The following is a 26,683-nucleotide window of genomic DNA, read 5'->3' on the forward strand; positions in this document are numbered from 1 at the left end:
CATTAAAAACCTTTTAAATCTGTTTTATCGCCGCATGTCATGACTGTTGTTTAGATGCTGCCCTTAGTTTTTTTTCTTAAGAATTATCTTCCACCACAGAGTAGAACCAGCTTGGCTCACTCTTTCATTCTTGGCTCTCCGCCAACCAATGTCATGCAAAGTGTTGCTCCCGAGCTGAGGTAAAGAAAGTACGTTTTTAATGATTTAGCACTGAGTGCCTCTCTCTTCTGTATTCCATCATCTCATTTCCGTGATTTGTAACTACTTGGTGGCCAGAATTATTCCTCGGGGAGAATAATTCCTTGGCACAGAAGCAGACACTCAATTGAAAATACACACTGGGCAGTTTTAATTTGAGAGGATACTGAAAATGACCCATTTATTAAGCCTGTTTGATAATCAAAGATAATGGATCATTTCAATTTTCTTAAGTCTGCAAATGGTAAAAGGCTGCTTGTGTCTTGTAATTTCAAAATGTGACATGAGGTGATTTATATTTAAGTGGAAGTATCGTTTCTTCTTTTGCGCTTTAATAATTTACAATATTACTTATACAAATATTAACCTTTTTTTTCCATTGTTCGCAGCCCTAAAGAAGATAAAGATGGCCGTGTCTGTGTGTGATATTGCCAGAAAGAACAGATTCGTTTGCGACCAGAGATCTAAATCTACCACAAAGTGTCTCAAATCTGGAGCAAACACAGTAGGACCCGAGGGCATTACAGGTGCATCATGATGACGCACGCCACTCATCAATGTCCTAGTCCTCCACAATGTCATTCTAAACTGAGGGGGAAAAGAGGTGTTTCTGGAATCTGCCCAGCAAGCCAGGCTTGTTTACATTCTCTCTTTTTCTAATTCTTTCTGGCATTTTATGTTCCTCTCACTCCTTTGTTTTGATGTAAGCTGGTTTCCTATTGGTGGAAGAGAAAAAAACAAGTTGATTGATCAGACCAGGGGGGGTTATTGATCAATCTGATCCTATGTGATGACCCTTGACCTTCCCATTGACAGCAGCCTTTATAATGAGGCCTCAGAAAAGAGACCATAGCATGGGGGGTGGCGGGTTCTGGGAACAGCATCTGTGGGGGAAAAAAAAAAAGAAACCCAAGGGGATGAGTAGTGTACACACTCACAGCCCAATCAACTTGGTGCCATTGTTACATTGCAGCGCCCTCGATAACCCCAATTTGCATAATCGGCTTTTGCATTGTTTGGCCCAGACACATTAAGGTGCGGCGTTGCATTGTTGACTGCAAATCAGCACGTGCCTATTGTTTGCTCATCTCGATGTAGCATTATGCATTGTTGACTTATGCTGCAGCATGTGTTTTCCTGCTTACTGACTTAACATTGTGCAGATCGCGTTATGCTGCCTCTCCCAGTCTATTCAGCAGCACAGTGTTATTTACATACTCCACAAAGCACTTTGATTACTTACAACACATGCAAAGGCCATAAGGTACGTGTGTTCTTTTCAAAGTCCACTGCATTTTGTGAGGACTGTTTACCAGCCACATTCTGGACATTCCTGCCATTTTTCTTCTTCTTTTCTCTCGGTTATGGTTGTCTAAGGACTAAACTTTGAGATGCTGTACTGACAGTGCACCCTGTAGTGACAAACCAATCCACTAATGGTGGGTGCAAGTGTCAACTCAACATTGACCCCTGTAGAAGGGGTCATAGCTGTTTCCATTAAACAAATCATTTACTGCAAATTTTATATTAATAATAATAATGATGGTAATAGTAGTGGAAACGCACCCTGTGTATGATTGATCCAGTGCTCCACCAAGAAGAAGTAACCAGAAACTATTAGTGAGTTGAGACAGGAAGATTCCATGTGCAGTTTGTTATTAACACATTTATGCTAAGACGCAAAGCACATGTGGTTGCTTATTAGTTAGAGGTAGATGGGTTATGCAGCATTAATCACGTACATGTGCAGAAATAATCAGGTAAATGAAAACTGTAAATTTAGCACTGTTTGAGAAAATGGACATTAGCCTTCATGCTATCATCTGCTATCTGAATTTCAAGGGCTTGCCATGGTGACAAAGAAAGCTTTGGAGATGGAAGCTAATTTGACAGAGCTTAACAGTCACTTTCTGTATTTTTGCATTGTGTGTGTTGTGTTAGGCTCCTACCTAGCTTTGACAGTCATACAGATGGCCGATGGATGGATGCACTGCCACCATCCTATGAGTCTTCAAAACCATCCTTTTGTCTTATTGTTGACCTTTGTGTCAATTTTGCCCTGCCAATGAAACCTTAAGGTTATTGAGCAATGAGGATTGTTGGCATTAATAAAAAGCTTCAGTAAGTGTGAACCTTTGAGATGTGCTTACAAAAAGTACTTGAAAAAATGTTGAGGGCTCATTCTGCATTTGATGGCCTTTCATTCAGTTATAGTAAGAAGAAGGTTGTAGCTTTTGAAACCTAAGAATTCTCTGTGGTCATTAAATCTAATATCAATGTTAAAAAAAGTGGTTGTATAGCAGCATGACAATGGATTTGTATATATTTTTTAATATAATCTGATTAGGATTGGGACAGAGATATTGGTTATTTTTGGATGTTTAATTTCCATAATTGCATGTTCTCCTGTCCGTTTCAAGAGGAGAAAATAACTCTCCTTTTTGCAATAATAAATACCTACAGCGTTCCCGCTGTATCAGGTTTCCTAATTAGTTTAAATCAAGCCTGTTGTGACCTCTGCTTGACTTTACAGTAGGTGTGGTGCACTTTAATCCTTAACTCTCCAAATGCCATGGTTGCCCGCACAACACAGAGTCTATTTCTCCCAAGTAAAGGAAGGTGCGTTTAGTTCACTGAGTTCAATGTGTAAATCTAATGCTGCGACTTCAGACGTGAGAAAAACAGGGGACGGGTGTTGCATGGATTTGGTCTTTGCACTCTCTTCCTCAATTCTTTCCTTGTCTTAAAGCAAGTCTTTGGGCAACCTTAAATGTTTTTAATAAGACCTAGCCATTTTTCTTCCAATGGGCCATATCCCATTCACCTTACCAGACATTTTCCAGTCTTCCTCACCCAGATGGATCAGACAACCTCAAGCAAATAGTTCCAGAAGTCTTCTAAGAAAGTATTTCTTTCTTTATGCCTTTCTTGGAAAGCGTTCCGTTTCAACCATCATTTGGTGAATTGGGGGTCTGCGCCAAATTGTTGTCAGTCCTGGGGGCTTGATGCCTCAACCTGGTTAATACCACTGCAGAAACCGGTCTACTTTGTGTTTTTATGGACAAGCGTCACTGCAACTGTATTTCAAGTAGGCAGGCTAATGAGCTTTTTAACCATCTCCATATGGACATGCTCTCAAGTCTAGACGGAGGGCCAGTAGTGGTGGTAAGTGGTGGTGTGCTGACTGTGCCGTACTCTGCACCCCTGCACATATAATTCTTCCCCACAAGCGGTAGAGTTAAACCAAGGGCAAGCCTTGGTTGCCATTGGGGACCCATAATGGGTTATTGTTTACCACACAGCTCACAACAGCAGCTAAAATCCAGGATGTGAAGATGATGAGGAACACACTGCTCTTGCACATTTAATGCAAGCAGTGAGCACGTGTTTCCTTCGCTTTAATATGTAGTTTTTTACTTTGGAGTCCCGTTAAAGGAGCAGTATGTTAAAAGATCTGGAACCATTCCCTGTAGGGGGGTCATGGCTGTTTCTATTAAACAAATCATTTACTGCAGCCAATTTGTATATCAGTAATAATAGTAATAATTGTGGAAATAGTGTTGTTGATCCAGCTCTCCGCAGAAGTATCTAGAAATGATCACTGAGTTGATGTAAATGCTCCAGCCACCATTGAGAGCGTTGTGGGTTTGTGTGTGTGTGAACTTGAAGAGGTCCGATTAAAACATGATATTTTTGTCGCTACAAACCGCATTGTGAGAAAAAAAGTCACAATAATCTACAGTGGGTCAGAGTTTTAGTGGACAGATGTGGTCTAGCATTGAGTATAGAAAGATGGAAGAACAACAGCTTCCAGCAAAGATGCAACAAAAGTCACATCCTGTCCTGCTTTTACTTTCTTTTTCTTTATAGCTGTAAGCTATGACTAATAAATGATGTTGCCCTGGGATAAGTGAGTGTAAAAGGGCAGACCTGAGGGCATATAGAAACAAAAGAATGCAATTTATCATAAAATAGTGATACGAATGCACTTAGGAGAGAAGATTAAATTAAGAGTATAAAACTAGTACATAACCACGTGCTCGAGTTTTCCCCGCATGCTGTGATCTACAATCTGACTTAAGGTCATTTAATTTGCTGTAATAAATCCTCAAAAAAATACATTTTCTATATTTATCATATATAAGACAGTAATGTGACCACTCCTTTTTATGTTTTGATTATCAAACCATAACACAATGGAGGTCTCTGTCTCTGTCCATATATAGTATGCTACTGTACTATTGAACTGGCTGCCCTTTAATGCTGAGCGCATATAAATGACAGCTGTCATAAGCATTAGAAGAGATTAAACCTGATTTATGTGAGTGTATATATATTTTCTGTAATCTTTGCAATATTCTGCTCAAAAGTAACAAACAATACCTCCAGCACAGTTATCTCATCTCTTATTGGGAAAAGCTTTATTTACAGCAGAAACAGCATGCGTGCCAGTTTTCATGGAATCCCTAAATAATAAAAAAAAAATAAAAAACTGGACTTGAGTGTTTGTAGGTAGCATGGGATTAAACTCTTAAGGGCTTTAATGGGTATTCTGTAACCGTATTATATTTGAAAGAGCCACCACCTTACAAGGTCCTGGGCACTATTATGGAATCCTATTGTCACCATAGTTCATCATTTTACATGCCTCATCCATGTAGAATGCGTCCCAATATGTACTGTAAACATAATCTACATGATGTGTTAACATTGTAGATGTTTTTCTCTGTAGATCATTCACACAAAAAAATGAGGTAAAAGCATTTAGGTTTGTTCTTTAGAACAGCCACAGTCACAGATTAAGCTGGATGCATTAATGGATTATAGGACAATGTTTTTTCCCTATTGGACTTGCTCTTCTCTGCAGTCACTCTGATGACGTAGCAGGATTATTCTTCAATGCTGCGATCACTTTTCAGCAAACAGAAGAGCCAGGCAGGGGTGGTTGTGTTGTTACAGTGGGAGGACTGATGAGCTCACGTTTATATTCCTATAATTAAAAAAAAAATGTTAAAAAAAGAAAAAAGCATGCTGTATTGTTTTCAAAATATTGCCTTAATGAGCCTCTTGTCAGCTCTGTGTCAGAGCTTTTTAATTCTACTTGGAAGTCTCTTAAATGTTCTCGTAAAATGCATTAGAATAAGTCCGTCTCTCTCTCTTACTCGCCTGACATGCAAGTGTCAGGGGTTTGTGTCTGTCCTGTTGTTTCAGCCACCGATGACCCCTGCTGATCTCAACATGTCGCTTTCCTACTTTATGGACTAACTCAGATTTACAGTGGGATTTGCAGAATATGGACATGGGAGTGTCATGAACCAGCACAGGTCAATGGGTTAAGATGGGATGTTTCCTTTCCTGGACTATCAAATCCAGGAATAAACTGGGAATCAGCCGGTGATTGAAACGGGAGAGATGATGAGGATGATGATGACGAAGATGATGATTGTTTTTGCTGACAAATGAGGAAGCGGGTCTGAACTTCGAGCATGATGATGATGATTAGTCTGTGTTGGGGTGGAGGGGGGGGGGGTTTAGATGGTGGGTGCAAGCCTATATTAAAACAATCTCCTTGCATAACAGAGTTGTGAGTTGTGAATGACCTTTATGTGAGTGTGCTTCACTACATAAAGACCTTACATCCTTGTAGCCTGTACATAGTGTACCAACCGGAAGGGATGCTGACTGTAAGACATTAGGTCATCTTTTCTATCTACAGCACTCATGTTCTTTTACAGGGAGAGAGTGACAGTCTGGTCCTAGGTGAAGAATGTAATAATAAGAAGTCTTTCACCTTCTGTCGGGATACGTTGGCACTTTGTGGCTCTCCATGCAGCCTTTATGTTATGAAAGTCTACCTGCACTACTACACTAAAGTCAACTTTGTAACCCAGATATACACTACTTAGCTGGCTGAATAAATACAGGTCAATTGTAAAAAAGTATCAGACTGTCTCCAGGGACGGAGGAGACAAACAAAAACTCTCAGAGAGAAAGTTACCACACAGACGAATCTGACAGGAGAATGTTTGTTAAATGAAAAGATTTGAATCTGGACCATGTGAAACTGCTGGCAGTAACTTTCAAGGTCAAACACCTTTCAATATGTCACCCCACCCGCCCCCCTTTTTCCTCTTCTCAAGACACAAAAGGAAATATGTGGCTCAAACTCGCAACACAGTATGAAGAAGAAAGCAAATATTGAATGTTTGTTTCCTCTTCTCTTTATGGTAGGTGGCAAGTTTTGGCTGTCTGAACACACATTTACAACAAACAAGTGGAGGAGAAGAGAGGAAACACTGACATTCCAGCTGACTGTCTCTATGGAAAGCTAATAAAGGTAAAGGATTGTTTTCATTTCTCTTAGCGGCTAAGACTTACAAAGGCTTTGTCACAAGGGTTACAAATCTTAGCTTGAGTGTGTGGTTATGAAATTCACATCCATCACAAGCGACGCTTGGTAAACATGAGGATGTGTGAGTCAACCTGAAACCTACAAGCCCCGTAACATTTTTCATTTTTTTTTTCCCCCACCACCCAGAAAAAAAGAAAAAAAAAGTAATCGGAGTTAAATAGGTTGGAGAGATTTGAATAAACATGTTTAAGCTGACATCAGTGTGATTATTGACATTTGTTTCAATCAGAAGAAGAATGGCTCCTCTCATTGACTTTGTCATTGTACTGCTTTGATCAACTGCTCACTGCTGACAGGACAGTTGAGTTAAAATCTGTCATTAAAATGGATGAGAAAGAGTCAATGAGGAGCCCAAAGGGGGGGGGGGACTGCATGCCATTTAGATAAATTAGACTATAAAAACAAAAGTCAGAAATCCTATTGATAGAGGTGTCTGTAAAATATAAATTGGTATGAAAAAAAACGTATACGCACACATTTAATATTAAGGAGAATCCTTTATTTATCTCTATGCTCTGTGTGTGTGTTTTTTTAAATCTCTTATGAGGCTGCCTCGCTGTGGTCCTGCATTGTGGACTTGTAGAAGTGTTGGATTGTTTAAATAGTAACCGCTAGAGGGATACATATACGCCTTCCAAACTCCGTAAACACCATCCTATCACTGTGTGCCACAGAGAGAATCACCGTCAGTGAGAGTTGCCTACCTGTGTGACTTCCCCCTATGAAAAAAAAACACACACACACACACAGCCCCGGAACATTTGAAACATGACTTGTTCTTTAAAAGACTTTGAGAGTAACTGCCTCTAAAAGCGGACGACCAGCTCCGACTCCTCCAAGTGTATCTGCTTCAGGCAATCAATGAGGACCGCGATGGTTACTTCTGCAGCTCTGTGCCCCTCTGTCTCTCTTTCGCCTTACCAGATATTGTAGTGCATTTCAACTTTTGTACAGGCATTGCAAGCAAAAAGGGAAGTTTTGGATTTCTTTTTTTTTTTTTTTGAGCACAATTTACCTCCTGCTTTCTGTAATAAATATGAGAGGTCGGTTTGCTGTCACTTTTCTTTGGAATTTAATAGACTCTGTGCCATTTCTTATGCTCTTTTACGGGTAGGATAAGGAAACAACAAAAAGGTGTGACAAGAGCTTGGAGGACAACTGTGGATTTCTGCGAGTAACTCCTACCGTGCAAAGGGGATGAGGGGGGCATCGGCCGGACCCCCCTCTTGATTGATTACTTATTAGTCATCCCTTTGGCTAAATGGGACCCATTGAAAAGGCACCGTGGAACACATACATGAATCAAATATTCCTGTGTCCCCTGAATGTCTCCAGAGTAGTTTTGCTTAAGAGAGGGGGTCGTGGCTTAGCATTATAAAGAGGGAAAAACAGCATAGCTTTATGGGTTTATTTAGACAGTTTCTACGGTTTGACATTCTACCGCTGTAAAAAAAGACACAAGGAAAAACTCGAGAGGATCCCAAACAGAAGAACATTGTGGACATATTTTTTTGTAGTTGTTCCGCGCTTTCTTTTATTTTTCTTCTTATTTTTTTAAATATTTTTTTGCCATTTCCTCTCCCGAAAAATGAAACTTTGGACATCACCCTGGGTGTCTTGCCTGGTGATTCTCATCTTGTGTTTTGGATCAGAGTGCGGGACAGTCCGGAGAAAGGGGAGATCCAAGAGGGAGTTGGTGCGCATTAGGGAGGCGAAAGCAACCATCCCAGGGGCTTGTGCCACACGTCTGCCCCGGGGCAAACGGTCTTTACCCGGCTTGGAGCGCCGGGTGCTTCGCCAGCGCCGGCGCTCCTCTCAGGCGGAGGAAAACTCTCCAGACCGGGGAAAAGCTGTCTATTTTACCGGCAGGGGAGATCAGCTACGGCTGAAGCCTGGCGTGGAGATACCCAGAGGCAATTTCACTCTGGAGATGTGGATCAAACCGGAGGGAGGTCAACGATCGCCCACAGTGATTGCAGGTAGGATAGCCTACTATACATCCTTTATCCTTTTGTCACCCTCAACTCCTTTTTTTTTAATTAGTCTAACTCCAAACTGGAGACATAATGACACATGCAAACGCTCAGTGATTTCTCCCAGTGTCATGCTGCCTATCAAACAAAGCAACATGCAGTTTTGAGCGAGTTGAGAATGAGTTCATCTATCAGACTAGACAATGATGTAATGCTCTAAAAAGTCCAGCCGATATTTCAGGTAGTTCATCCATGGTGTCACTGAAGATTGTGATCATGTTTAAGTTACACAGAGATGCCCGCCGCGGTGTGATTTTACAATACAAAAAGCATTTCTATTCATTTTTCCGCCTTAAAAATGATGCTTTATTTGAGTTATGATCGTGACATCTAAGTGGGGAATATGGCCAGCACATATAGGCTACCGCATCATTTGACCGGCAGCTGATGTCACTGTGCGTAAAATGTAATTTCTCTGAACCGACTCGGCTATTTTAAAGCTATGATGTAATGGCCAAAACTTTGTGAGCGAGCACGTCACGTCAGCCACAAAGCGGGAGAGATTCGCTGTATGTGGAGGCGCTCAAAGCTCGCAGCTTGATCCGCAAGCTTTCAGAGCAGCCCCCCCACCCACCTCCTCTCAAACCGACACCTTTGGATTGGCTACCGGAGTTACGAGACAGGACCGAGAGATCCAGGGTTTCCCCCCTCTTGCGTGAAAATGTGCTGCTTGTGTTGGTGCGCCTTTCTCGTGTTATGTACTCCCAAAACACAGACGCGTGTGCGAAAGCATCTTCAGCGACGAGTTCAGTCAGACAGTGATGTTGCATCTGCTTGCACACCGACTGAGCAGAGCTGGATGCACAGAGTAACTTTAGCAGATCCCTGCCGTCATCTGTGCGCACTGCTTTTTTTATCCTGCCCGGTCTGCAGCCATGCGTAAAGGAGCACCAGGAAGGCGTTAAAACGACATCATTTGTTTTGACCAATAGCGCTTTTGTGCATTACAGTGCTGGATAATATTTTTTTTATATGTTTCTTTTCCTTGCCGATAGGGAGCGTTGCATACACAACTCATTGCCTGCTACAGTACTTGTGCAGATGGCTGCCTTTGAACTGAACTGAACTGAACTGAATTGAACTCAGTCCTCCTCTGCCTCTTGTATGCCAGTCTGTACATCACTGAACAATATAAGCAAATTTACTTTGCTGCACTGTGACACTCTCAAAATGACTCCTCCTCCCCTTCCTCACTCATACATAATCACTTGTGTGTGTGTGTGTGTTTGGAGATACAGTACACTTTAAGGTAGTGCTAGCCAGTTGGCAGGGATGTGCTCTGCAAAGCCAATCCCTTGTCTCACACTGGAGGGGAGAGGAGGGTGAGAGGGTCTGTTGTGACCTGAGTGACTCCCAGATTTTTTTTTTTTTTTTTTTTTACAGAGGACGGACACGATAACAGGAACATCTGTACAATTCTAATGCAACCCATCACAACAATAACACAAAGTCCATATGACTGCAGAGTTTAATAAACGCTTCTCCAACACAGAAGATGAACATAACAGCTTTTACACGTGCCATAGGCTCACATAATTTCATACAGGTGTTGTTGTTGTTGTCATACCCAGCCCCCCCCCTACTATGTGTTCTGCTTCTCTCAAAACCCAAAGACAACAAATACGATGTTCAAATAAATTCAATAGTGCCTAATCTTTTAAATCCAATTCAGACCTCAAAAATCCCAGTGCCTCTAAAACTGCTCCATCCTCTTGTTTTGATCCCAGCGCAGTGTTGTTTGCAGCTGTTTTTTTCACTGTGTTGTTTTTGACCGCTGCCATCTCATGTTATCTCTCTTTTTTCTTCTTCTTCTTCCAAATTTCACTTTTCCTTTTTATTTACTGCTGTCTTCTGTGTTCTTAATTAATGCATCAGTATGATAAATGAAAGCAGGGATGTTACATCCATGAATGGATTTTTGCAACATCTCCTTGTCACTGATTTGAGTTGAGTTGGATGAGTGAGATGTGGGGCAGCATGTCTTCATTTAAGAATGAATGGCCACCCAAGATAATCTCATTCTGATAATAAATAGGAAGCTATTGTCTAAATTGCATGTATGCAGTTTCTGGTTTGATAATATCATAAACTTTGGTTGTTCAGAGAGCCTGATCAAATGTCTTATAAGAATTCTGTGGAACAGATTTGAACACTAAAGGTGTACATGTTTAAATCATTAAGTCTGAGCCGGCTCCTGCAGAAAAGGATACAGTACTGTGCTGTCATTTCCCAAACATCTGACAGTAACATGTGGTTAGCGTTGACTCAAAGTTCAAAATCAGTTGACAGTACACATGCACGCACACAAATGTACCTCAATGTTACATGCAGTCCCCCCCCCCCCCCCAACACCCTGACTTCACAACACTATCAGAACATCAGGTTCTGTGTCCAAACATTATGCAAACTGTCTTGTGCCCTATTAGACCTTGTATCTGGGTCATGTTGGGTTATCCCGCATCAAAGGAAGAGGGAAATAAATCGCAAGAGGAACAGAGGCTCTCTTCCATGACCTGCTGGAGACAATTATATGCAGACGTTGGCAGATAATTGCTGTGATAACAGTTATATCTTTGTGCTTTTACCTGGTGTGATGACACACGCACGCACAAACACACTATGTTCAAAAACACATTTTGCTTATTCAGGGCTTTTTTTCATGTGTAATCAAAAACAGCATTACCTTGTTTTGATTGTATTCTAATTTAACTGTGATGCTAAGAGAAAGTCAAAGACTCAAAATAACAAATTATCTACTGATTTGTTGCACATCTTCCTGTTGTAGCTGTCTCCTGCCACTTGGTGGTAGGGTTAAAAATATGCGAAACAACCTATAAATATAGGCTGCACTGTGTATGTATGCACCTTCTTATGGTCATGGTCTAATGACGATTTGTCACGAAAGAAAGCAGCATGATTGGGGTTAACAACATGAAAAATGTGTGTTTCAATCCAAAAACATGAACTTTTCCCTTCCTAATTGGAAGGTTTCAATGCCTGAAATGGAAATGAAGTGACAAAGAAACATTGTGACATGGAACAGGGACGTTCTCCTGGGTGTAAGCCGGCTGGTTATGACAACCCTTCACCCTCCTGCTGCAGACTCTGTTGGTCTTTAAGTGGTTCTGTTGGCCTAAAGTGGCACAAATTTGACCTGGACATAGCTTCATCCTCCTACGCATTGTGTTTTGATGGACTGCAGGCATGTCTCTGTAGCCTTTTGCGTTTGCAAGGGATATTACTTCTGTATGTCTTCTAACATTCAAAAACATTCTTGAATGCAGCTATTGGCAGATCATTTATGACTCATTAAAACCACCATTTAGTTCATTTAGAGTGACAGCAAGTCACATGGTTGAAGTCAGTGTTTTTAAGTGGTATGATGACATTTTTATAATTAATATCCTTGTTATGGTCATTATGGTTTGTTTTTGAAATATCACTGGAATTTTCCATTGTCTGCTCAGGGAATTTGCTGGCGGTCACTTCAGTATGACTATGAAAGGTGCCTTTCTTGACCTTTCAGAGCCAGAACAGTTCAAAAGTAAATGGAGGCTTCATTGTTCCCTTCCTCCCTGCTTTTTATCAAGTCCTTGTGACATTTTTCTTTGTGTGAGTGTGTGTGTATGGGTGTGTGTTTTTTTACTTTTTACTCCTCACTGTGTTTTCATGAAAGAAGACAAATGGCTAGTGCAAGAAAGGTTGCTTTTGAACTTGACAGGAACACTGCTCTGCTGCAGTGGATGTTCATGTGTGTGTTTCTGTGGGTATACCGCAACGTTTCAGCAGTTTGTCTGTTCATACTATCAGCGAGTGTGTGTTTGTTCATGGGAATGTATATATGCATGTCTGTAGAAGTATGAGCACATGTGAGTGTGTGTGTGTGTGTGTGGGTGTGTTTGTGTGAACCCGAGCAGTCGCAGTGTTGGGTCTGGAAAAGTGTAGCGTGTTAGATTAATTGAGCATGGCAGAATTATGACAGCTGTTTACACTAGGAGCCCTACGAGCATTTTAGCACACCTTTTAGCCTTGAGTGCACTAGCTGACAGATGGAAGGCTTTTTCCTTCCAGGGTAGTGGAAAAGCATGAAAACGTCATCCACCAAAGGACTGACCTTGAGGCTGAACCCAGCCCCTCACTCTTTGAACATTAGTCCATTGAAATACCAAGTTAATGAATGCATACTGCAGTGAGCATCTAATTAGAAACAGGTCAGAGTTCGCAAAGATGTCTGTGCAATCACCATTAGCCCACCACTTACTGCAGCCTCAGGTAGCCTAATCGATGAGGAACAAAAGCATCCATGCGGACAAGTGTGATGAAGCAAAGATGTCATCATCACTCTGATAATCAGCTTTCAGACCATAATAAAGATAACAGAGACATTATTATAGTATTACAGTATTTACAGGAATATGAAGAACTGATCCTGACAGCAACTGCAAAGGACACTTCATACCCATAATGACTGTGTGTGTCTGTACAGATTATGTGTCTCTTTGTGGGTAGATGTAATTGCCTGAAAGCTCATGAAGTGTTACCCTGATGTTAGCAATTCTAGAAATGACCAGAGTGGAGTCCAGCCTTGTCACCTGTGCACACACAGGTTTCCACATGCTGAAATAAACCTTGTGTAGGTATTTCAAGGTGCTTTGGAATCTTTGCACATGCTGGCCTGGATGGTATGGAAGTATACACGCACACAGTCCTGAACATGCATTAACAAACACAGATGTGAACTTGTGTGCCTGCGCACACGTACCTCAACAAGCGCTAAACAAACAAACAGTTAGCATTCAGAGATCCCCTAAGAAGTGAAAACACATTACCATGCTGAAGCTGACATGCAGAGTCCAAGTGAAACAGGAAAAAGGTGTTTTGGTGCCTCTACAAAAACAAGGCTTTAGCAGAAAACTAGCCTTCTCCAGCTACCCTACTGGCAGGGGACGTTTACAGGAGCAACTTTAAATGTGCTCTGTGTTCACGAAATGCCTATACAGAGAGATTTTTATGGGGTCTCCCTTAACTAAACATGCACTTCAACCCAATTTCCAGTACAACATGCCTTTAGATATCAAAAACACATCATATTTGCATCCTGGTCTTACCTATATTTGTCAGTATCTTTATTCCAGAATCATTCCAAAATACTCCAGAAGAATGTATAGAATGTAATATATTATTATTAGTAAGTTGTACTTGTTATATTGAGTAAAAAATACATTATCTTATATACACCTGATATTGAGTGTTTAATTTATTGAGTGACTTCTAAAGTGGTTTATTTAATTCTTTAGTTCACTTTTTATCCACTCATATTCATTACCTTTTCTTCCTTCTCCTTCCAGGCTTGTACGACAAATGCTTCTACGCCTCCAGTGACCGAGGCTGGCTGCTTGGCATCCAGGCAGTGAGCGAGTATGGAAACCGAGAACCCCGCTTCTTTTTCTCCCTTAAAACTGACCGCGCCCACAAAGTGACCTCTATCCACTCCAACGCTCGTTACATACCCAACCAGTGGGCACATGTAGCGATCACGTACGATGGCGTGTACATGAAGCTCTATGTCAACGGGGCCCAAGTGGGCGTGAGTCGGGAGCAGTCAGGTGATGTCTTCAGTCATTTGACCAAAAAATGCAAAGTACTGATGATTGGGGGGAATGCACTGAATCATAATTACAGAGGGGCAGTGGAAAGGGTGGGCCTATGGAGGCAGGTCCGGGGGCAGAGGGATATTATCAGGGACATGCAGGGCCATGAGGACCCCCTAGATCTACCTCAGCTGGTCATTCGTGAAACCTTTGAACACCCAAACCGCAGGTGGCTGACTGTGAAAGATGGTAGCTTTCCTCAGCCTGAGCAAGAAGGAGGTGGACGATTAGGGTATCTTGGTGGCAGTGGAGTTGTAAATGCTGAAGGATTATTGGACACAACCCTGGACCCTCCAACCTGTGGTCAAACGGTCTGCGACAATGTTGAGGTCATTAAGAACTACAACCAGCTTTGGACCTTTCGTCGACCCAAGAAAGTTCGCTATCGCGTCATAAATATTTGGGACGACGCAAGGATGAAGCCAACTGTGTCAGACCACCAGATCAGTCTGCAGCACCAGCAGCTCAATGATGCCTTTGGCCCCTACAACATCACCTGGGAGCTCAGCATTCACAATGTGACCAATTCCTCCCTGCGTAACCGCCTGATTCTGGCTAACTGCGACATCAGCAAAGTTGGCGATGATGCATGTGATCCAGAATGCAACCATCCGCTGACAGGGTATGATGCAGGTGACTGCATATTCGGTCATCGGAGCCGTTGCCCTGAACACAAGCAGGGGAATGGTATATGTGAGCCTGAATGTAACCTGGAGAACTTCTTCTATGATCTTGGCGACTGCTGTAACCCCAACGTGACAGACGTGACCAAGACATGTTTCAACCGCTCCTCTCCACACAAGTAAGAAGACCACTCTGTTCAAATGTTTTTAGCACTTCTCTCTCCAGGGGGTTGTTTAATAAACATAGGACACAAAGTTTCAACTAACCACAATATTCTGTTCCTAATTTAATGCATTTTTTTGTCTGCAATGATTGAGTAATTTTAGTAAACTAAAACCACTCCATAGCCTCACATGCCTTAAGTAAATCAAACAGCAAATCTTTCCATGCATGTGTCCCTGAAGAAAGTTTTTTTTATGTCTAGTCCTACTGTTTCCTGACCATTTGGGCTGAGTGTAACCCAACTCCCAGCCTGTGTGGCCCGGGAAATCCTCTGGGGGAAGCTAGTCCAATCTAGCCTTGGCCTGGTTCAATCAGTGTTCCACACTTAAGAAGGGCAAAACAAACGCAAGCCGATGACTTTTCTGGTAGCAAATGCGCAGACCAGACCACTCATTTTTGTTGTTCTTAACAACCCTCACCACCTTTTCCCTTCTGTGTGTATCTTTATACCCAGTGGCCATAGTTAAACAAGCTTGATTGGAGCAAGCGAAAGAGAATGAAGAGATAAAGGACAATTCGAGGTCAAAAAGCGACCTACAGAAAAATTATTTATAAGACTTGACCTGGGGAGGCAGGTAGACTTTGGGTCTAAATTAAATGTTCTAAAAAATGTTCTAGGCAGGAAAGATATGATGTGAGATTATGTGGTAACATCAGGAGAATACAGAGGCGTTCGTACATGCATGCAAATTTTTGTTTTTGTGGTAACTGCATTGTGGTTTGTAAATGATGAGTAAAAGCTGGCAAGGGGAATAAATCTCTGGAATTTGCTGTAATAAGGTTTGTGCCAGACCTCCAATAGGAGGATTGTTTGTTTCTGGGTACACATGAAACTCAACACACAGTAGAGTGAGACATTTTTGTGGACAATGCAGGGGGTCTTTATGGGTACACCAGGAAAAAAAAGGAGCCAAAAAAAGAAGAAGAATGACCAATGTTTGTCTGTATTTCTCACCGCTGTCATGTGAGGACAAGTGAAAGGGAGAAACACTAGTAGATCTAGTGTGTGGGATTGTTTGGGTCTTTGTGATAGCATGAATCAAGTAGACAAGGCTGTTTTCAATCACAGTTAAGCTGGAAGCGCTGTCTGTTTGGCACTGTCCTGTTGTTTAAAATGACCGCTAAATAGCTAAATAATGACATCTAATTAACAACATCAGAGGGGGAAAGCAGGTGGGTTTGCCGCTGCTTCCATATCTCAGTTCCCACCACATCCCTTCCACGTTAGTCATCATTAGAAGCTCATTCATCAAGCTTCTAAACTACCTCGTTTAGACATCAGCCACTGGCAAAACGCATGCAATGATCAAATCTCCCCCGTAGGCATTAGAAAGATGGAAGGGTACCAGCAAGAGTGAGAATGAGGAGAATTCTCAGTCTGAAAAATAGATATAATCTCCCCAAGTGGTTGCTTATTTTGCTTTGATTATGGTATGTCTGGGGAGACGTGCAGAGAGCTGCACTACAAACAGTTTGACATTCCTCCTTAATTATGGAATTCTGGATGAACAATGTTGTGCGTACGCAGGGGAACAATGGTTGTGAGGTCCTGCATTTATTTTTGCAGCGTTTGCGCCTGTTACCACTTACGTGTAGTGTTTTCAAATCTGGATAACACACAGGCAGGACACAGGAAGCTCTGTGGTCCTCCAGCAGTCTCTCCTCTGAAAATACCATTGATAATAACCCCCCACCATACCCCTCCTTCCCCCTATGCACATTTGGTTGAAGAAAATATTTTGCATTGTTTTCACAGCCCTTGGGTTTTTTTTGTTTTTTTTTACACTTCTTATGGTTTAGATGTTATCTGACAGCATTTATTTTAGGGATGAACATTCTTATGTCTGGAGCTGAATATCTGAAATTGTGTCTGTAAATTAAAACAATGAGAATTCACAATATGGTTGCAGAAAAGCTGTAAACAAATGCCATATTGAGTAAATTGTTTGAGCGGCTGATGTCTGAGGAATCAATGTGCAGCTGGGACCTCATTCCATCAGGAGGCTGTTTTTTTGTGAGCACCTGACATTAAAATGCTTTGGAGCAGCTTTCCAAACTTTGCACGGCAGATACTGGAACCATTTCAGCCTCAATATGTTTTTGGGAAATGAAGTTCTGGCCTGGCATTGTCAAGGGCTAATAGGTCATCTGTTTTCCCTTGGCCTCTGTCTCTCTCCCTCCTGAGTCAATACCTCTCACTGTGACAGGTTAATGGATGGACCACCTTATGTCTTTGATTCATTCCCTCTCCTGCTGTATTCTAGCTCGGCGCAGGGAGCTAATCTCCAGGGCCCTTGACTTGGGTGTTTTACAGTTGGTCGTCTAAACCTTAAGCCCCTGTCCCATAAAATATAATGGAGTGCTTGGGCGTAAATACCAGGACTTTGCACTTCCCCTTTAAAGCCGTAGCACACTTATAAAAACACCTGTTGTCAAGGTTTCACCTGTGCTCTCGTGGGGGCTGGTAGACGTCTTAAGTAGAACTTCTGCATAACTACCGGAGTGACGGGAATGTGGGGAGGTTGAGAGGGGGCAGCTTTACTTGGGCTACTGTAGGAATGCAGGGAGTTCCATCTGGCTATGACAGGATAATATGCAGCCAGATACTGTTGGTGGTCCTCTGAAAATACGACACACAGGGGAATTCAGCTGATATTGCATTGGCAATGTACTTGTGGTTCAGAAGTCAAGAAGGGTGCTGATGAAGAGGTTCACATGTTTCTGCCAAAACTGAGAGTTCAGCCCAGTACTCCATTAAGATAGGAACTGGGAGAGCATCCATACCATATGTCTCTTTCTGAATCGTGCTTCTTTTTAAAAACTCAGCTCTCATGTGCCTGAGATGGGGAAAAATAATCAAGGGACAAAGTTGGAAGGTTAAAGAGGAGAGTGCAAGTATAGTAATAAAGCCAGGGATGAATGATGGGTTTAGGGGCTGTGGTGTTGACCGACTTGATGACAGGGGAGCCGAGGGCCCCTCCAATTTCAAAAGTGTTCTTGGCTGTGAGACAGTCACTGCCATGCCAGCTCACCCCAGCTTTCACACTATGCTGCCCTGGGCATATCTATACGAGGCAAATTTATGGGTTTATATGAATTATATATGGATGTAAATGGATGAAGTCATAATCCCCCATTTAATATGTATCAGATATAAAAGCATTAACACGACAGTTAGGGCTGCCTTGCACACCCCTGGATTTCCCTTACAACAGATGCCCTGCAGTGATGCTTGATTATAGCAAGGCTTGATTTTCTGCACTCACCTTCTCCTCCCTCCTCTATATTCCTCTCTCTATCTCTCTCTTTTTAGGGCCCGAGCACCGAATGGTGCAAGAGCCCTATTGAAACCCTTAGGATTATTATTTTTTTTTTTCCCCCTCCGAGATCGCATTTTTGGAGCCCTTAACATGCCCAAAAACTCACCAAACTTGGTAGAAAAATTCATTCGCCCGAAAAATTTTGAAATTTGCTGACTTTTGAAATGCACATATAAAAATGGCTCTATAGCGCCCCCAACGCGTAGCCCCTCTGGCCGGTTTGACACAGGATTATGAAAATTGGCACACATATGTATCACCTCAAGACGCACAAAAAAGTCTCTTGGACCCCCCCTCCAAACCCAACAGGAAGTCCGCCATTTGAAGGTTTGTGGCCATTTTTGGCGATGTGTGACCCTGCTGCCAAACTTTTCACGCCTCGCATACTTCATCCAATCAAGCTGAAAATCACTGTGTCCACTCAGGACACGATACAGAATAGACGCATTCCAAAACTCTTACAAAAGTATTACGGTGTGGTGGGGGCGTGGACTCAAAGTTGACCATTCGCCATTACAAAGGAACTCCCTGTATTTTTTGCCCTAACGCGTAGCCCCGCTGGCCAGTTTGACACAGGATCATGAAAATTTGCACACATGTGTATCACCCCAAGACGCACAAAAAAGTCTCTTGGACCCCCCCTCCAAACCCAACAGGAAGTCCGCCATTTTGACTCTTGTGGCCATTTTTTGACTATTTGTGACCCTGCTTCTAAACTTTTCACGCCTCGCATACTTCATGCAATTGAGCTGAAATTCACTGTGTCCACTCAGGACACCATAGGGAATAGACGCATTACAAAACTCTTTCAAAAGTATTACCGTGTGGCGGGGGAGTGGCCTCAAAGTTGACCGTTCGCCATTACAAAGGAACTCGCTGTGTTTTATGCAGTACTAATCATATACTTTATGCAATGTGGACAAAATCTTACAGTACTGCTATGGACCCGAGTCTGAACAGATATATATGCTAATAGGATGATACGGTCATAGCGCCATCTACTGCTAACAGGAAAGTTTGGTTGTAAACATGTGTTCGTTGTATATCTGTGGAAATGAGAGGAGGAGAGCATAGGACAGGAGAGTATAGGAGACGAGAGCATAGGAGAGAAGACTGCGATGACCCTGCGGATAGCAAGGTGCGCGAGGGCCCACAATGCTGCTTGCAGCTTTAATTGAAAGTTGTTTTCCCAGGATATGACTAAAAAGTGCTGTGGTTAAATGCATGGAAAATCCTGTCCTTCCCAAGTGGCTCATCTGTGCTGTGCTGTGAAAAAAAATGTATGATGAGAGGCAAGAGTGGGGAACAGGGGCTATGGGATGGGGAAATAGTTAAGAAAGAGAGCGAGAGCGCACACTGGGGGTGGGGTAAAGCAGGGTAAAGGGTTATTGGCAGTGAGGTTTGAGTAAGATGTGAACAGACAGATAGAATGTTTGAAAGGTCCAAACTGCTTACGATGAAGTCATTGGGTACTGATTTCTTACAGTGGCAGCTAACCAAAACCTCTACCAGATCCTTACCAGCATGTCAACACACACTGTGCACATACAGGTATGCATATGCAGACGGGTCAAAAGCCTTTTTGTAGTTCTATTTTTTCCGGTCTGTTTTGGCTAACCTTATATGTTACAGCGGCCAGTAGTGTTCAACAAATTGAACTCAGACCAGCTAAATTTTGACAATACTGTAGATTTTCTGCACTTATTCATTGCTGACTCAATCATTTCAGCATCAAACCCCTCTGACCCCTTTCCCCTTCACGCATGTCCAAAAACTCTGGACAAATATTTTCAAAGGAAATAATGAAATTCCTGAAATTATTACAAAGAGGGACCTTATATCATCTGTTCTCTCTCTCTCTCTTTTTTGTCTGTCTTCTCAGACCTGGCCCCAGTGAGTGCTGCTCTGCTACACTTGTATAGGCTTGAGGAAAGCATGTAGTACACTGAACCCTTTATTCAAAACGTCTGTTTGGAGGGAGCGCTGAATCTTCTCTAAGCAGCTCCTTATCTAACTTGTGATTTGAGGCAGACGTCAACTACAGAAACTAGTTGCACTTAACCTTTTGCAACATTTCAGCTGGTTCAGGCCCCAGGTTTGTTTCTAACTCAAACTATGTCAATGAGGGGACTGTACAAGCAATATAACGTGTTCACAACAGAAAAAACAAATCAAAAATCTTTATTCAGTGGCGCGCCATACTTCTTGAACGTCACAGCAATCAAAACATAATGTTGCGTAAGCCTTTAAATAGGATGAGTCAATAAAAATTGCACACTTCAGGATTAGGTGCTTTAGAAAGGTTGATTTTTTTCCCCTTCATCTTTAGATTACCTGAGTTCACATAATGCGACAAATGTCACAGAAAAAAGATACCTACAAAAAATAGTTATTCTTCCTTGACACGTGTACTTATTAGCTTCATGCTTTCACTTAAACCCTGAGCAAACCCTGTCCAGCAAGACATGAATCCCATGTCCACTGATATAGGGATGGGATGCATGGGCCACCAAACAGGAAGAACAGTAAATGAAATAAGTGTGTTGTTAGATTCTCTCTGATCGTTGTAAAGGAATGTTATTTTAGCCTCTGCACACTTAATCTCATCGGGACACACAAAATATGAGTACAACATATAAGACGAGCAAACGGATCACACAACCTAAACATCCCAAGTAGATTTAATTTGTGAGAGTAGGTCCGATGTCATGTTTTGTTTCTGATAAACTTCTGTTTCTGTATCCACTGAGTGTCTGTTTCCAAAGGCCTCTAACGCCATTTCAGCATATGCAACAGATTACCGACTCTTCCAAGAGATGGCTGAGCTTGTTGGTGCCGCTTGCCAGGACCACCAGCCAAGCTCATAGAGAAAACTGTGTTTGATGTGTTCATAAAATGAATGACAGTTTCACTGCTGGAAAGATATCTCATTGTGCTGAGTGATTGCAGTCATTAGTACTGCTGTTAGTACTCCCAGGCCCTGAGACAAAACATTACGTGATAGACAGAGAGAATACCTGAGCTAGTGATTGATGCTCAAACATATTTCGCAGATGCAATCAAAATAATGTTTTCCTGGCTATGCTAACGATTTGAATTTGAAATGTATTTATAGCTTGTGGGCCTCAAAATCTGAGGGCGTGAGGTTGTTCTGGAAAAGTATATGTATAGTATGTATATATGTGTTCCATTGAGGTGAATGGGGGAAGTGTCTAGCATAGGCCTGAGAGTCTTGTTACTAACAGTAAGTTGGGTAGTGATGTCGTCACTGCGCCAGGTGTGGTGTCTACCAGGTAGGGTCAAGTGTGCCAGTGCCCCTTGACTGACCCAGGATTTGGTTTGGTGGAATTTATATATTCTGGCTGGATGTGGTGAAGCTGCAGTAAACTCCCTAGCTTCCCTCCAAAGTTGAAAAGTGTTTGGTTAATTGATTGTCAGGTAGCTCTAGGTGTTCCCGTGAGCACTTATTGAACATGTTAACCCATTCAAATACAAGCTTTGGACACAGGGCAAAGGGTTATACTAAATGGAGGGTTAAGTCCAGTTCTTCAATTCTAAAAATACAGACTAAACCTTTATTTTACTATACCATTTATTACATGATTATTACAGGATTATTACATTATTTATTCAACTTTCAGCAGACTTCAGTATTCAACTCAAACACCACTTCATGGTCACATATTTGGATTTGTAGCACTGTTTATTCCACTTCCCAGACAACAGTCACCCTTCTGGTGCACAAATGTAAGTGAGCCTAGGCTCGCAGTGAATAAGGGGAAATTATAAATCGATTAATTCCAACTGATACCAGCTGAATTTACACCCGTGTAAATGTTATTTAACCTCATCTGACACAAAGCTTAATCATGAGCCAGGTGCGCAATTAATGTACCACAGCTTCAAAGCACAAAATTAACAAGAATAAGTCATTCAATACCAACTAAAACATAGTAGTTATGCTGTTATGTAAGCAGCTGTAATAGTTGCTATAGGACTGTATAAGAAAGTTGACTCTGGTCACAGAAAGGAAAACATTCTTAAGCAGAGCAAGAGAGGAGCTTCATTATTATTAATTTGAACATGCTGGTTAAAACGCCAGCTGCTTTCAACATCACAGGGTTGTTCATTCCTTCTGAAACTTCATTCTGTTCATTTTAGGTCCACTGCTATTTCCCATACATTTGAAAGAAATAGTTCAATTCAACAGGGACCTAATTCCGAGCTTTGCTTTCCTGAACGATAACAATACATAAGATCCTGTTGGCTTGGAACAGTGTCTTGTTATTTGTAAAACTATGCCTTGGTGAAATCTGCAAAGAGACTATCTTCATTATAGAGCTATTAACTTCATCTGAAAAACTCTTTTCTCTTGCTTTCTTCATTTTTTCCAGAGCCTATTTGGACGTGAAAGAGCTGAAAGAGATTCTGCATTTGGATGGCTCGACTCACCTGAATGTTTTCTTTGCCAATTCTTCTGATGAAGATCTGGCGGGGGTTGCCACTTGGCCGTGGGACAAAGAGGCCCTCACACATTTGGGTAGAAGACAGACAAAAACACATACATACATGCAGGCATGCATGCACACTCACATGCACACATCCCTTCTCTAGCAGCCCAGATTGTTGATTTTGAGTAATTACAGTTCAAGCCCCAAGCAGTTTCTGTCTTCATCACAGCTCTAACAGGGAAGAAGGTGATAATGAAGCTGAGGAGGCCCATGAATAATGCATTGTCTGGATCTTACTCTACTCCCACAATTACTTTACACTACATTAAGAATAGGCATTTGACTTTCTTGTCTGTATTTTTTCAGGTGGAATTGTGCTGAATCCTTCCTTCTATGGCACATTTGGTCATACCGACACAATGGTCCACGAGATTGGTCACAGCCTGGGCCTTTACCACGTGTTCCGGGGTATATCGGAGATCGAATCGTGTAATGATGCATGTTTTGAAACTGAGCCCTCGATGGAGACTGGAGATCTGTGTGCAGACACCAACCCCACTCCCAAATACAAAGGCTGCAACGATCCTGATCCAGGCAACGAAACCTGCGGCTCTCGGCATTTCACACACACGCCGTTTAACAACTACATGAGTTATGCAGGTGAGATGGGGCCTCCACGTGTGTTTTGCTTCTTACCTGGGCCAACTTCTACAGCAGTACCATTCACATGCAAGAACGGACACACAGAGAGCACCGCAGAGGAATTTGTTGAGTGTGTGTGCATACTCTGACAGGTGTGGAATTTTGCAGGAGAAAAAGAATAGGGGGGAAACACAGCAGGGGGCACATCCTTTCATGTTACTCATTTGTGCTCGACTCTGTTCATTTGGCTTATTTAAAGCTTCTTAATATAAGAATAAGAAAAACATTGTTATTAATGACATGTGGCTGTTAATTGAACTGCAGTTCACATCCTGCTATTCACACGTTTGCTCACACTCCATATGCGTGTGGGTGAGTGTTCTGGGCATTGATTCCATTACTATTGTTTACTGTTGCCCTGGACTGTAACTACGCCTTGTAGCTCGCCCACATCAGCTGATCATTCAGAAAACCCTGGAGTGACCACCTTCTTTTTCAATTCACAGATGATGGTTGCACAGACTCCTTTACACTCAACCAAGTGGCAAGAATGCACTGCTACCTGGACCTCATCTACCAGACCTGGCAGCCCGCCTCCAAACCTCCTCCAGTGCCAATGGCGCCGCAAGTGGTTGAACAGCATCATAATTCCATCACCCTGGAATGGTTTCCACCAATTTGTGGACACTTTTATGACAGGTGAAATGAACCACATAGGCTGCCAATGATGGCATGCATGTAAACTATTAAGATGAAATGACCAAGATAAACTAAGCTACCATATCTATACTGTATAAATGCTGAGTGTTTGGTCTGTATCTAAGTTGCTGTGCCTGCCTGTTGGTTTCCTAGAGAAGTGGGATCAGTGTGTGATAAATGTGCTGAGGGGAGAGTTCTACTGCAGTACGCTTCCAACTCTTCTTCTCCACGGCCGTGTGCCCCTTCTGGTCACTGGTCCCCACGAGAGGCTGAAGGTACAGTACCATTTATATGTTTTACTTTATTCCTTGTTGTCCACTGGTATTTCGCGCTGTAGCGTTGCATTTGGTTTGCAAGTCGAAACACATCTTTGGAACTTTCAACTATCAACTCTCACGCTGAATGTCAGTCTTGATTATAATGAGCCCCTTTGACTAAAAGCAAATTTACTAATAAAGGCAAAGCCACATCCACTGTCATTTACAATATGATAACACAATTTGAGGTTTGCCTTGTGTTGGCCCTCTGAGTCAGTACACCAACATGCAAAAATGTTGGTGTACTGACTCAACCCAAAAACATGCAAATGACTCACTGGTTTCATGACACTTGGGCCGTGGGACAACACTGAAGGATCAAGGAGGTTACTTCCCAATGGATGATGCTGTATGGTACCACAAGTCCCAGATGATGGTTCAGGTCCAAAACAAAGGTTAAAGAGCAAGTCTTAGCTGATTTTGTTTCCATTTTTAATGTATTTTAAGGGAAATTGAACGGAGTACATGCTTAAATTAGCTTTTACTGTTGGCCTGATGATGAATCGATAATAGAACATTAATAGAGACATTAACATGCTGTTATGGATTAGGTATTTGAGTTATAAAAACAGTTGTTGTGCCATCTGGGCATATCTGATCACTGCCACAGGCAGTGGCACCATCAGGCATACTTGGGATGTTATGCAGACACAATGACACCACCATGCACCAGGCTAATCTGTCTGACGGAGCGGTGATTCCCCACTGCTCAGATCTATTTAAGCTTCGATATGGGCCATTTTCTTAAATGGAAATTGAACTGAATTGAACTACGTATAACTAAATGTTCTCTTTAAATAGATCAGAACAGGACCCAGCAAGCCTGCTCTTCTGTTGTGACTTCATTTCCTGTTGGTAGTCTTGTTCGGCTGTTTATCCTTGTCCATGAATAATGTGTGTGGTCATCAGTCAATCATCCCCCAAAGCTCAATCTGCTTGTACATGTTCATTTGCAGGTAGATAATCCCTAATACGTGAATATATATCACTCTATATTATTATAATTATATATTATTATATAGTCAACTATAATAGAAAGCCAGATCATTCACCAGGTAGGCAGGAGATACAGTGTCACAGTACTAATAATATAACAGTTGGAGAGATAACCATCAAAGAGAGTGAGACTGCCATTCACCAGGTTCCAGTAAGGTTTATCACAGTATATGTTTCAATAAGACCGTGCATGGTCTGCTTTCAAAATCTATAACTGCAACATGAAACTCACATCACTGTGAAGCCACGTAGCTTATATGTGTCTATTAGTCTATTGTCCCTCCATTATTCCTCCTTTATATTTTGGAGGCTGACAGGATATGCTCTGTTTTGGCCCTTACAGTGTTTAACAGTCTTTTTCCCTTTATCAAACCAGCTTAATCAGTCAGGTACTTCGGACCTGCAAATCCCATATTAGTGTGTCAATGTGTCTAATAATAACCAAAATGACTATGCAACACCAGTACGTAATAAGTTAACATATACAAAACAACTGTGAAACAATTACTGTTTCTGTGTTGTGTCACTTTGTCTGAACATGTGTGTATATGCACATGCATATGCTGTACACTGCAGGTCATTAAGTGAGTGAACCTCTTTGCCTTTACAGAGGCAAGTCTGGGCTTGTCTAGTACTCCGTGTGTAAACTGTAGTCTATTTTCCCTCTTGGAATGGCTCTCTGTTTGTGGCAGCTCCACATTCTGTGTTAATGCTGCTCAGGCCCGCTTCTCACCGGAAGCCGCACTGGAAGCCACAGCTGCTGTCCTGCAGTTCAGACATTCTGCCAAACTACTGACTCTAAGATACTGCAAATTAAAGCACTGGCGCATTGACTGTTGGCGCAATAGCCTTATTTTGGAACACTTGTATTCTCCAGTGTACACACTATATATGGCACCTGTTATCTAAGGACTTGTGGGCTGTCTCCTCACACTGCATGACTGGGAAACACTATCATGGCCATAGTGAGCCAAAGTAGCACTCATAAATCTTTACTACTCCGTGCCCTGAGAAATATGGCTGTAGTAAAAAAAAAAAAAAGCAAGAATGAAAAAAAGGGCAAAAACACACAGGGATATGGATTCCTGTGAGGGGGTATGAGAGAGTGGGTGGGGTTG

At 42.0% G+C, this 26,683-nt stretch overlaps 1 protein-coding gene across 1 annotated transcript in view; it reads left to right on the forward strand.

The window, feature by feature from the left end:
• The first annotated feature begins 7,684 nt into the window (after positions 1-7,684).
• pappaa (pregnancy-associated plasma protein A, pappalysin 1a) overlaps positions 7,685-26,683 on the forward strand; it is a 72,210-nt gene continuing 53,211 nt past the window's right edge. The window contains exons 1-6 of the mRNA XM_028418181.1: positions 7,685-8,589; positions 13,992-15,096; positions 22,855-23,000; positions 23,278-23,571; positions 24,060-24,252; positions 24,406-24,527. Coding sequence (XP_028273982.1) covers positions 8,199-8,589; positions 13,992-15,096; positions 22,855-23,000; positions 23,278-23,571; positions 24,060-24,252; positions 24,406-24,527 — 2,251 coding nt within the window. The 5' untranslated portion in view covers positions 7,685-8,198. The remainder of the gene's footprint in view (positions 8,590-13,991; positions 15,097-22,854; positions 23,001-23,277; positions 23,572-24,059; positions 24,253-24,405; positions 24,528-26,683) is intronic.

Source organism: Parambassis ranga, chromosome 12 (genome assembly GCF_900634625.1).
Source record: "Parambassis ranga chromosome 12, fParRan2.1, whole genome shotgun sequence".
Classification (NCBI taxonomy): Eukaryota; Metazoa; Chordata; class Actinopteri; family Ambassidae; genus Parambassis; species Parambassis ranga.